General features: G+C 33.6%; 1 protein-coding gene across 1 annotated transcript; it reads left to right on the forward strand.

Moving 5' to 3' along the window:
* Positions 1-2,834: 2,834 nt before the first annotated feature.
* On the forward strand, positions 2,835-8,070 carry LOC141714989 (two-component response regulator ARR17-like). The gene is made up of 7 exons (XM_074518479.1): positions 2,835-2,869; positions 3,438-3,505; positions 4,000-4,082; positions 4,209-4,286; positions 4,421-4,468; positions 7,875-7,897; positions 7,974-8,070. The coding sequence occupies exons 1-7, from the start codon at positions 2,835-2,837 to the stop codon at positions 8,068-8,070; spliced, it is 432 nt and encodes a 143-aa protein (XP_074374580.1).
* The last annotated feature ends 5,173 nt before the right edge of the window (positions 8,071-13,243 follow it).

Genomic DNA, 13,243 nt, shown 5'->3' on the forward strand with positions numbered 1-13,243 from the left:
TTTACCAGAACTGCCAAGACTGAAATTCTCAACAAGATTGCCCATATAAGGAAAACTTGGAGGGAGCCCAATGCTTTACCCAGGACTTTACTCATTCAAGAAAGGGGAATTACAATTCACAAATCACCTCATTGGTTGATGGAATTTAGAGATGATAAAGGAGTCAGAAGATTTTTCAGACTTGAAGACCAACTCAAGATTGCCAGCAATGAAACTCTCAAGGAAATGCAATCTAAGTTGGATATCAGTGTTGAAGATGAAGCTGAATTCTTCAGACAACTCCAACTCCAAATTGAGGAAAATGACAGAGGGCTAGGAAAGAAAACCAGGGAACAAAGAAGAAAAAGATGATTTGCTCAGGCTAAAGGAGTATCCTTGGAAATACTGTAAATCTTCAATTTCCTCCTAGTACATACATTTTTGCAGCATTTTCAAATTTCTACTTAGTTTCAATTCATATATCTGTTAAGTGTTTTGTTATCATCAAGTTAACCCTGAATTTATGCCTACAATTCTTATAGACATAAATAGGGGAAGATTGTTAGGAATATATGTGCATTGGTTTGATGATATGTTTAACAAAACACTTAAGTAGAAATTCAGTGTCTGTAGCCTCAACGGATAAGACCACTTTGGCTATCCGTTGATGGTGTAGCTTTACTTAGAAATAAGTCTAGTGTTGTAGCATATTTCAGTCTCTGTATTTAAGATGTAATTCTTAGAAGTTGAGAGAAACTATGAGTCATGTTGACTACTAGAAGATATGCAGATAGGAAGGCCAATTGTAAATATTTCATGCCTTGTAATTGTGTATAAATGAAGTGGTATCAACGGATGACTTAAAGACCTTCAACGGATGAGAAGCTAAGCTTCAACGGATGTCTCTAAAGCTTCAACGGATAACATCCTTCAACGGATGAGTGCATCAACGGATGAAAGCTTCAACGGATGTTCTGTTGATTAACCGTTGATAAGTGGTAGTTGTACCTACAAACAGAGGCACGTGGGTGAACAGAGATAACTGAAATGTGGCAGCCTAATTTCAGGAACATCAGAAAAAGCAGCCGTTCTACTCTAGTATAAAGAGGCATTAAGTCAACAAAGTACTGGAGTGAACTGGAGAAGAAACAAGTGGAGATCTTACTTTATTATTTTATATATCCTTGTCTTCACTTGTAAACTTGGTAATATATAAACCAAGTAGTAGCTAGTAATTAGATAAGAATTTTTCCAGAGCTGTTTAGAAAAATCTTGAGAGAAAAATTATCTAGTTTGTACTAGGATGCAGCTGTGATCAAATTCTTAGATCACAAAATTTCTGAAATACCATCTCTGGTGGAACAACAAATCCACCAGAAAAGTTTTTAAAGGTTTATTGTGTTCTTTACATTTGTGTTTGAATATATATCTGTCTGTATCAGCTTAAAGCAATTCACACACTTGTTCATCTTGAACACACAGTCTTTATAAACTGCTCAAAAGTTGAAAAAGTTTTGAGATTTACATTCAACCCCCCTTCTGTAAATCTCATTGTTAGTTCTCTAGAAATAACATATTGTAACACAAATTTCACAATAATGTAACACACATTTCACAATTATGTAACACTAAATGTAAGATGCTATAACAGTTATTTAGGCTAATGTAAACAGTTAATATATAAATTTTTGAAATATCATTCTTGTTTTCAGAAGAATCCCATAATATAAGTCCCAAACATACCACAACTACATGACCATTCAAATAACTCCCAACTCCATCCACCAAGTCTCAACTCCATCCACCAACTAAAATAACTACACCAAAACAATCTACATTCAAAGTCTATTCACCAACCAAAACAACCACCACTACTTAACCGTTAAAATAACGAAACTAGTTACGAGATTATAATAAAACAAATTCGATGATGATAAAATACTTAAATTATGTTGCCTTCAATGCCTTGACCTCGAGTGCCTTCAATGGCAAAAGGAGTGTGAGTTCCACTGGCAAAAGGAGTGCCATTCTCATCATGATCACTTGACTCGGTCGCACAAAAGTTTCCAACATCAATGTTCATACTTGAATCTGCACACGGGAATACGAATGAGAAAAAGTCACATGAACTAGCAGAGAAAAGAATGAAAATGGATGGTTTTTAAACTTATACCTACAAACTGAATAAGTAGAAGGTTGACATCATGGGATTTTATTCCTTCTTGTGTTCCGTTAATTGAGTATATTAGAAAAAATCTAACAATGTATCAGATGTAAAATGCTACTTCATTCGAATAAAACTTATTGCTCCTTATGATGTGAAAGATCCTATTTAATTGTATTAAATGGATATTTCACATCACAGGGAGTTTTATTCGAATGAAGTAACTTTTACATCTGATGCAATGTGAGATTTTAGGCTACAAGAAGCTTTCCCCCCTCCGCTAGCAGTGTTCTTAGCATCTACACAATATGCAGATGCACCACAACATCAAAATACAACTTTAACATATTCTACTTAAAACCAATTCACAAATGGACTGTTGGCATATAACAACAAATTTACAAGCTAATTACATAAAGAACAGATTTTTAATTGAAAAAAGATCAAGAAAATCAAGAATTAACATACCCTTTGTTGGTGTGAACATACCTTTCCACTAACTGTAAAACCAGGTCCCTTATTTGTGGATTAGAGCCTTGTTTCCCACCCTACCGCGAGATCTCCTTGACAGGCCTAAATAAGATAAGAATTTATATTTGGCATACATACTTGCTTAAAACAAATAATATTAATGTAAGTCAAAATACACAAACAAATGTATGAGACAAACCTATTTTAATTTATATTTAGTATGATTTCTGCAACAAAAAAGAACGTGTCTACCAGGTAAATACAGACAATTTTAATTTTAAAAAGGAAATTTTCTATGAGGTAAATGCAGGCAGTTTTGACCCTCTAAATATCTCTGTAGGATATTTATAAAACATGAATTATGATAATTGATAGCCCTCTCCTTTCCCACATGCCAAATAAACTTTTAAACAACATGATGCATATATTCCTGGCTGCCAATTTTGGGTTCGGATTAAAAGGTATTGTATGCCAGAAGATGAAATATACATCTTTCTAAAATTAAACTCTTTAAACTTAACAAAAGACTGTAATGTAAATATTAATCAAATGTTCAGCAACTCATTAGAGAAAAATATATAATCAGATGACTTATGTATAAAGAGTCATCATTCTTAAAATACGATGATATATTAATTACGTCCACTAACATCATTTAAATCCAGCCACATAGAATTTTCACACATAAATACACATTAACCAGATTAATATCTTAGTATAAAAGTTTTGACTCCCAAACAATAAAAGTTTTATTCACAAATATTGAGATTTGTCTATTTGAGGGATAATCTAGTGAAATTAGCTAACCACCAAGACGAGTCAGCTACTATGATGATAATCTCATTGATCGCAAAATTGTCGAGAAACTCCTCAAAAACTTTTCTTGCAAGGGTACCTTGTTAATAATCCCTTTCTTGATTTTCTTGTTCTAAATGTTCAAAAGTTGGTTTTGGGTTTGGTTTCCTCAAGGGGCCTTAAACTAATGTCGACATTGTCTTTTCCCTTAATTATAGGTTTTAGTATCGCATGCTCCCCATTGTATCCCACAAGCTTTTATGATTCTTTTTTATTTGACTATTCTGAGTTTGTTGTTCCTAATTTTACTTTCTGAATTTGTTCTTGTCCCTTTTGATACTCCTAGTGAATCTCATTATTTTCATAAGCCCGTTATTTATCCTCAATTTCCCCATCAATTATGTCCTATCTGGACAGTTGGACACACAAAAATCTGTTCAAGCACACTTGCAACATGGAGACTGCACTAAATTCTAAGCATTATCAGAGTATTATGCCTGATGAGGAATTTACTATTGTAATACTACCAATAAATATATACTACATTAAATAATTGACTTAAATGCTCACCAAGTCGAATTCTGTTTCAGTGACTACTGCAGAAAATGGTTTGAGGGCACTAGAGTATTTGGGCTTAAGAGATGATGACCAACAGAATACTTTGAATGCCAATGTAAGTGACTTGCTTTATAGCCTCAAATCTACTTTTACTGAAACTGATATGTATGTATGTATATATATACATATATTTTAATCTGAGCTATGCTTCTAATTATTGATGTAATTCATTTGTATACAGGGTTCAAAGGTGAATATGATAATAACAGATTACTGTATGCCAGGAATGACAGGCTACGAGCTACTCAAGAAAATTAAGGTAGTTAATTTTTTTCCATGAGAAATTGCAAGACATAGTTAAGCAATCAGTTGTATAGTTTTTGCTTATAGTTTGTAGTTTTTGCATAAAAATTGTAGTAATCTGGGTGGTCAATGTTTGTTATCTGCAAGCAGGAATCATCACTGTTGAAGGAAGTTCCAGTTGTGATAATGTCATCCGAGAATATCTGATGTGGATCTCTCCACAGAGAAAGAAAAGAAAAAGAAGAAAATGGATAAGAGAAGAAGAGGATATTTCAAAAGAACACGATCAATCCAGAAACGTGAACTTTGAATCTCGAATTGCTTAGATCAATCCAGAAACTAAGTAATTCGAATCTAACCTTCAAAACAATCCAGTAATTGAAGTTTAGAGGAAAGAAAAACTACTCATAGTTTATCTCAAAACAAAAGTTTTATATCATCCATCGTCTCTCTTAAAAGATTACATTAGAAGGGTATATATAGGCTTAGACAATAACCCAAACCCAATAGGATTCCAAGAGAAATCCAATATCAGCTTGAATTAGCCAATATATGAATCCTTCCAGGAAACAAATTTAAAAATCAAACCCGAATAGAAAAAAGACAAAAACCAAATCCAAATAGGAAAATAAAATCCTAAGTGCTTAAAACAAGAAAAACCCTTTCAAGTGAAAGTTAAAAACTTGCAAGCAAAATTCTAATTAATAATTATATAATAATCAGCTACTTGTCCAACTTCATGCATCGCTCCTTTATTACTTGTTGTCCAAGTAAGCTTCATAACCAATGTTTGTATCCTCTCCAATTGAACATCACCACAAGTACGCATAACCAAATCCAAATTAACATATTCATTCCTTGATCCTCATCATTCTCCTCTATGTGGATCTCTCCACAGAGAAAGAAAAGAAAAAGAAGAAAAGGGATAAGAGAAGAAGAGGATATTTCAAAAGAATACGATCAATCCAGAAACGTGAACTTTGAATCTCGAATTCTTAGATCAATCCAGAAACTAAGTAATTCGAATCTAACCTTCAAAACAATCCAGTAATTGAAGTTTAGAGTAAAGAAAAACTACTCATAGTTTATCTCAAAACACAAGTTTTATATCATCCATTGTCTCAAAAGATTACATGAGAGGGGTATTTATAGGCTTAGAAAATAACCCAAACCCTATAGGATTCCAAGAGAAATCCAATATCAGCTTGAATTAGCCAATATATGAATCCTTCCAGGAAACAAATTTAAAAATCAAACCCGAATAGAAAAAAGACAAAAACTAAATCCAAATAGGAAAATAAAATCCTAAGTGCTTAAAACAAGAAAAACCCTTTCAAGTGAAAGGTAAAAACTTGCAAGCAAAATTCTAATTAATAATTATATAATAATCAACTATTTGTCCAACTTCATGCATCGCTCCTTTATTCCTTGTTGTCCAAGTAAGCTTCATAACCAATGTTTGCATCCTCTCCAATTGAACATCACCACAAGTACGCATAACCAAATCCAAATTAACATATTCATTCCTTGATCCTCATCATTCTCCTCTCCTTTAAAGAAAACTCGTCCTCGAGTTCTAAAGTATTTAAGAATAAGCACATCGAGGTGATTTCTCGTAGAACTTGAAAGCCTTAAATTTCAATTCCATCAGCAATATCTTTGGAAGTAAACTCGAAAGAATAAGATAGTTTGATGAGATAGGTGAATTCAACAAGTTCTCTACCCCCAGAAAATCATTGTGTTCCACTAGGATAATGTTGTTTCCCTTGTACACAACCTCTTTAGTTTCGAACGTCTCCTTTAGTATCTCTTGTCCTTCAACAATGTCGTCATGCACAAATTTAGGAGATGCATCTATCTGATCTTTTTCAACAACCAAGACTTTCTCAACAAGTGACTGTTTTTCTTCATGCTTCTCTATTATAGCTTCTTTTGTAACTAGTTCATCCTTTTCATCCAAACTTGATGTAGTCGCCACATGTAACACATGGTAATCAACAACAAGATCCGCGACATTCTCCACACTGACAAAGTCTTCTTCTTTAGTTTCTTCTGAAAGAGTAAACTCGTGAAGGGAAGACTTCAATATCTCGTCTTGTTGAAAAGATTCAAATTCCAAAGCAAGATTGCATACATCATTAAACGAGATATATGGACTTGATTTAACCTTTCGATAAATAGGCAAATTCAATCCACGAATAAATCTTCCAATTTTAATTATTTTCGTTTCCTCCAAGTCACAAATAGGGCGCAATCTATAAAATTCAGAAGTATACTCGGAAACACTCATAGTACCTTGAGAGAAGGATGTCATCTTCATTATACATTCGAATTTATAATGCAAAGGAATATTTTTTGCATGAAGTTTCTTCTTCAGAGATGTCCAAGTCATAATCTTTTCTTTTCCAGATCTAACTCTTTTTGTGTTTAGATTATCAAACCACAAGCCTGCTTTCTTTGTAAGTTTAAGCGCTGCAATCTTGAATATTCTCATCTCAGTCCAATCTGTATAAACAGAAATCTTGTCGACTTGTGTAACCCATTCAACAAAATCATACTACCCAAACCTGTAAAGTAACCAAGCTCTATACCAGGATCATAAACTTCATCACTATCTTTCACCTTAACTAAAATTTTATCCAATTCATCAAACCTCGATTCCGTTGAATTAGCAAGCTTTTGAGTACTTTTATCAATCTCATCCAATTTTCCAAGTAATTTTCTGAGCAATTCATCCGTAGCCATAAGAAAAATCTGAATTTTTTTTGATGAATAGGGCGTGAACAGTGCCGATGAACAGTGCCTATGAACAATACTGGGAACAGTACCCGTGAACAGTAACCCCGTGAACAGTAACTCGTGAATAGTATATATATTTTTTTGAAACCTAGATCTCCCAACAATTACGAAGTTGGAGAAAAACCTTGGTTCTTGATACCAAATTGATGTGGATCTCTCCACAAAGAAAGAAAAGAAAAAGAAGAAAAGGGATAAGAGAAGAAAAGGATATTTCAAAAGAACACGATCAATCCAGAAACGTGAACTTTGAATCTCGAATTGCTTAGATCAATCCAGAAACTAAGTAATTCGAATCTAACCTTCAAAACAATCCAGTAATTGAAGTTTAGATGAAAGAAAAACTACTCATAGTTTATCTCAAAACACAAGTTTTATATCATCTATTGTCTCAAAAGATTACATGAGAGAGGTATTTATAGGCTTAGACAATAACCCAAACCCTATAGGTATCCAAGATAAATCCAATATCAGCTTGAATTAGCCAATATATGAATCCTTCCAGGAAACAAATTTAAAAATCAAACCCGAATAGAAAAAAGACAAAACCAAATCCAAATAGGAAAATAAAATCCTAAGTGCTTAAAACAAGAAAAACCCTTTCAAGTGAAAGGTAAAAACTTGCAAGCAAAATTCTAATTAATAATTATATAATAATCAGCTACTTGTCCAACTTCATGCATCGCTCCTTTATTCCTTATTGTCCAAGTAAGCTTCATAACCAATATTTGCATCCTCTCCAATTGAACATTACCACAAGTACGCATTACCAAATCCAAATTAACATATTCATTCCTTGATCCTTATCAATATCCCAACTCAGATTAACAAGTAATATTCATAAACAACATAATACACATGTATCCTTTCCTCCATTAGCTTTCTAAAGTACGTGGTATGCATGCAGGTGTTTGGAAGAAGGCGCTCAGATGTTCATGCTTAAGCCCCTCAACCAATCTGATGTGAAGAAATTGAGAGGTCAACTGATGAAATGTGGAAGCTGATCACGTCATCCAGGAAATTAGATAAGATATCTTAGAAGAAAATACAAGTAAATTGGGCATGTGTTAAGTGGGTCATTACGATATCTGATAAACTGACATTAGTGGTCTTTGCATTTTCTCCCTTGGATGGAGCTAGTAACTGTTTTCGTGGTGAGAAAAGCAACTTTGCATTTATATGACTCTACATAATTACTCGTTGGGTTATTTCTCATTTTGATGTAGTAAATGAAATTTTGAATTTCTTCTCCGCTTCATTCTTGTATCTCACTCTCACTCGCAATTCATCGTGTTTGAGATGTACGCAATCCATATATGCACAATTCTACTCTTCTCTGATCTATCTTCTGATTTTCTGAAAATTTTGTACTTTCAACAAAATACTTAAATAACTATTTTCTGATAGACCTTGATTTTCATTTTTTCTAAAGTTGTTTTACAACCGAAATTTTAATTTCTATCACAAGTTTGGACAACAGAGATAAATATAAGTGACAGACCAGGGACTGGGACTGGATTTTAAAACATGAAAACACAGAGCATCAACATTTTTCATGTACCTCCGGTATAAAAATAAGTATGGGATATTTAAAATCGGATTAAATATTTAAATATTTAAATTGGATTTCAAAATAGTTTACAAAGACATTTCCTAATTGGGAATTATATAATAAAAAAAGATAGACCCCATTTATTTATATTAAAACATTAATTAAAATAACATCTACCGTCACCTCTGTGTTATATCATTTCAGAATTTTTCTTGGTATCCAATTTAATCACTCTAGTACCAATTAAATTGGTACCCAACTTGTGAAATTTATTAAATTTTGTGTGTTAAAATTATATAAGTGCGAAGGAGAGGAGTATATTTACACAGGAGCCACCTTGGTCACTGTTGAGCCATGTAACAATTAGCAAATCCTGCAGCCCGCACGGGTCGCACGGGTTATGTGTTTTCATATTTGATTTGATTTGTAATTTTTTAATATTTGATGCGGTTTGTTCCGTTTTTTTAGAGAGGAGTCCTCTCACATCATTTGTAATTTTTTTAAATTAATAAAATTTATAAGAGGTACCGTCCTCTTTCTAACCAAAAATTTAAAATAATAAAATTATTATGTGTTACATTTTATTAATTATATTATGAGCTTATATTTTAATAAAAATTGATATACTAATTTCGAATAAATTATGTAAATAATTTCGAGTTTTCTCACATGTTTAATTAAAAAAACAGATTATGTGAACCCGTGAGCTTATGTGTTTTCTCAGATTATTAAAAACAGATTATTAAAAAAACAGATTATGTGTTTTCTCAGATGATGAGCTTATGTCACATGGACAGCAGCAGATGTCAGCAAAGCAGAATAAAATCAATTCAACTTCAAGTGTCAAGCCCGTGAACCCGTGAGCTTTCAGCCCGTGAACCGAGTAACCCGCCAACCCATGAACCGCCTGGCACGCACACGACTTCAGTGCCGAATCCGAGTTACTTCCTTTAAGTTCACGCACAGCCCGGCCCGATTCGGTCAGTTCAAGTGCCGGTTCAGTGTTCAGTTTTCCCGGTTACAACCCGCTTTCAACCCGGCCCGGACCGCCCGACCCGCACGGTTGGCCACCTCTACCTGCGGGGGCCTTTAGAGCAACCCGACGTTGGTCTTAGTTTCCAAATTTATCTAACAGTGATCTAACTTTCACTCCAAATTTGGATCATGAACCGGCCTAAATTTAGATTAATATTATTCATTGATTCAAATTTGGACCAAGATTAAAATAATAATTTTTATTTTTTTTATTTAATTTATTACATATAATTTTGATATTGGATATTTATAAATGTAATTAATATTTGAATTCATTATTATTTATTTAGAATTTTAATAAAATACTAAAATATAACTAAATTAAAAATGCTTGCATTTCTTAAATTAGAAATATGGAGGCTCATATTGCGCTTGAAAATGCACTAATTAAGTATTTCTGAGAAAAATATATTAATTCTGATAATAAGTATTAATTAACAATATTTTAGTATTTAATTAATATTTGTACTTTTCTTATTTGAATGTAATGTTTATTATTAATAATTTTATTATAAAAATAGAAATAAACGTGTTTACTATTTTTAATATATATTTTAAGTTTAATTGGAATTACATTACTTGTTATTAATTTTATATTTAAAATAATACATTTAATTAATAATAGTAATAATCAAATACTAAGAGAAAATTTAATATCACACAAGAATAAAATATTTTTTATTATAAAAAATTAAAATATTTTGAAAAAATTATTTTATAATTTGAACCGAAATTTAAACCAAAATATAAAATTTGAAGAGAGAAATTTGGACCTAAATTTGGTTCATATTTGGTCCAAACTCCAACGCTGCAGGGGAGCAGGTGTACTTCGTTTATAGTTGAGCGTCCTTGGAGAGCGGAGGGGAGTGCTCGACAAACTTTAGTTGTTGCCTCCTTTCATGCTTTTGCCTTATAATACATTTTCCCATACTTCATGATTATGTTAATTCTTTAAATTAGAATAGCTATAAGGAATTTATACTAAACTATAATAATATAAATTTATATCATATTATAATAGATAAAATATTAAAATTTTGGTAATCGGTCGGTCGATACTTGCTAAATTTACTTAATTATCCTTAATTAATTATTCTAATTCTAATTATTGGGTCGATCAATTCTAATTTTAATTGATATTGAAGTCAACTTCCTCTATTACTTTACCAATTTCAATTTTATTTTATATCGAATTTTGTATCACTATGATTTATATTAAATTCAACTTAATATGACTCATGCTAAGATAAAATAATAATACTATCAATCCTCCTAAAATAATTATACTAATGAACTTGCATAAACAAACAATATATTTTATTTATCCAGCTTAAAAAAATACATTATACAATTGATTCAGACTAACACAAAAATAAAATAAAAATACAATTCGACCAACAAAAAAAACATATATAATAATTATTCAGTCTAAGACAAAATTATCTTATTGATCCGGACTTAAAAAAAATAAAAATAAAATAAAAATAATTAGTTTGATTTGGTCGGTGTATTGGGAATCGGCATCGGGATAAAATAAAATAATGTAAATCACTGATCCGAGTTAAATCAAATTAATAATCGACCAAGTATAATTCGTATCCTATTCATGTGAAATAAAAAATTAAATTTTATAATTATATATTAATTAATGTTTAATATTTGATTACTTACTTCAAAATAATATATATAACATTTATCTCCCGGGACCCGGGTCCCGGGTTTGGAAAATGCTGTTGGTGAGGTCAGGTCGTGGTCCCATCCTCTCTAGTGCCGGAAACATTGTAAAGTGCAGCACGTGTTACCTTAAAAGACGCCGGGTCCAAGATTTCATATCATTACCCCTGCTCCTTTCATGCGCTTTAGTGGATGGGGAGTAGAGAAAACAACTATGATCGATAAACAACCCGTAGGAATGAGAAATTTTGAGCAACTTGGATTTCCCCTGAGTGTTGTTGGCGGACAACACTTGGTAGTTTGAAAAAAAATGAGAGATTTGCTACCCCAAATATTGGCGGACAACACTTGCGAGTTAGAAAAAATTTGAGCAAGGTACCCCTCAAGTGTTGGAGGACACTTAGGAGTAAGAAAAAAATGAGAAGTTTGGTACCTAAAAGTGTTGGCGAGCAACACTCATGTGTTGGAAAAAAATTGGTGCAATAATGTTGTAATGCAAATGTAAAAATGACGTGTATTTAAATTTATAATGAGGAATATACATGTATACGTCATACGTGTGTAAAGAGAAATATTGAAAGTTTGGTTATTATCCTCTATTAAATCAATCCAGAGCTGTCAGATCAAATTGATGAGAACTCTTAGATGTCGTTTTAAAAATTATTGTTCAAAATGTATAAAGTTCGAATCTCACTAGTAACTGATAGAGAAGAAAATAAGGCATGGGTATGTAATTAATGTTGCATTAATCATATCAGAATTGGGCCAATAGCTAGGCCCATTTGAGAAGGCCCAAAACCCTGATTATTAATTAATTTCGTAATTAATTAATAAGGGATAAGTCAGTTTAAGATTAGTCCTAGTGGAGAAATAAATCCTTGTAAATTGGCCTCCAAGAAATCTGGTGGGATAAGGAATCTGCTTGCTACTTCTTAGGACTCCAAAGTCCATTCTAATTCTGAGACTTGACCACCAAGCCTCCTAACCCAAGTCCAATTCAAGGACTCCCAACATTTATATAAAGGGCCTCACCCCACAAATCAGAACTACGTTTTTTGACTTGATCCTTGACATACAACAAGGTACGTAGGCATCTTGTAAGGCAGATCGAGTCACGAAACACAAGAGCAGTCAAATCGAGACTCAAAGCTCACGTTCCCTAGTAATAAACATAGCAATTAGTATACCTTAGTTTTTGATCCATAACATTTGGCGCCGTCTGTGGGAAAGCACAACAACAACCATGGCGAGAACACGGAGAACAAGCAGCGCCCTTGAAGGAGGAACACCGGCGGGGACAACCCAAGCGATTTCGTCAACCGTGGAGGTACCTCCGCATTCAACCTATGCCGTCACCCAAGGAGAAGCCCAGGTAGGGGAAACTGAACCTCAGCCACAAGGGACGATTCCCTCGGCTACTAAAGGGACGAATTCCTAACTTCAGCAGCTACATACACCTGTGAATTCTCAACCCGTTGGGTATGAGTATTCAACTATTGTGACTACTAACCCCCCTTATGGAATGCCCCTTTACCCCGAGGTTGGAGGAAGTGGACATGCTGGACGGGGTGAAACACGAGGGCGAATACCCCCTACATACAAGGTTTGGCTCCTATCCCGGAGGATCAGGAATTTTCTAGTCCTTATACTGAGAGAGACTCCGAATCTTCGGATGATGAAGTGGCCCCGAGAAGGAGATGTGCTGGCAAAGAGCCGATGGCTGATGGTAACCAACATCCTTGAAGCACCCGAGGGGTGAATCCCCAAGAAGTGCAAGAGAGAATCAAGGCCCATGAGGCTGAGATTCAAAGGCTGAAGCGCGACCTGGAGGCGCACCAGGTTCCCAGGCCCCCATTACCACCTAGGGGGAGAAATCCTCCTCCAATCATAGACCTGGATGGTCCGTCACAAAGAAG

The sequence above is a fragment of the Apium graveolens genome, chromosome 3 (assembly GCF_009905375.1).
Source record: "Apium graveolens cultivar Ventura chromosome 3, ASM990537v1, whole genome shotgun sequence".
In the NCBI taxonomy this organism is placed as follows: domain Eukaryota; kingdom Viridiplantae; phylum Streptophyta; class Magnoliopsida; order Apiales; family Apiaceae; genus Apium; species Apium graveolens.

Coding starts and splice junctions, on each gene's coding strand:
- LOC141714989 (XM_074518479.1), top strand. CDS start 2,835: ATGATTTCTGCAACAAAAAAGAACGTGTCTACCAG. Junction 4,083..4,208: donor AGAATACTTTGAATGCCAAT/GTAAGTGACTTG, acceptor ATTTGTATACAG/GGTTCAAAGGTGAATATGAT. Junction 4,287..4,420: donor AGCTACTCAAGAAAATTAAG/GTAGTTAATTTT, acceptor ATCTGCAAGCAG/GAATCATCACTGTTGAAGGA.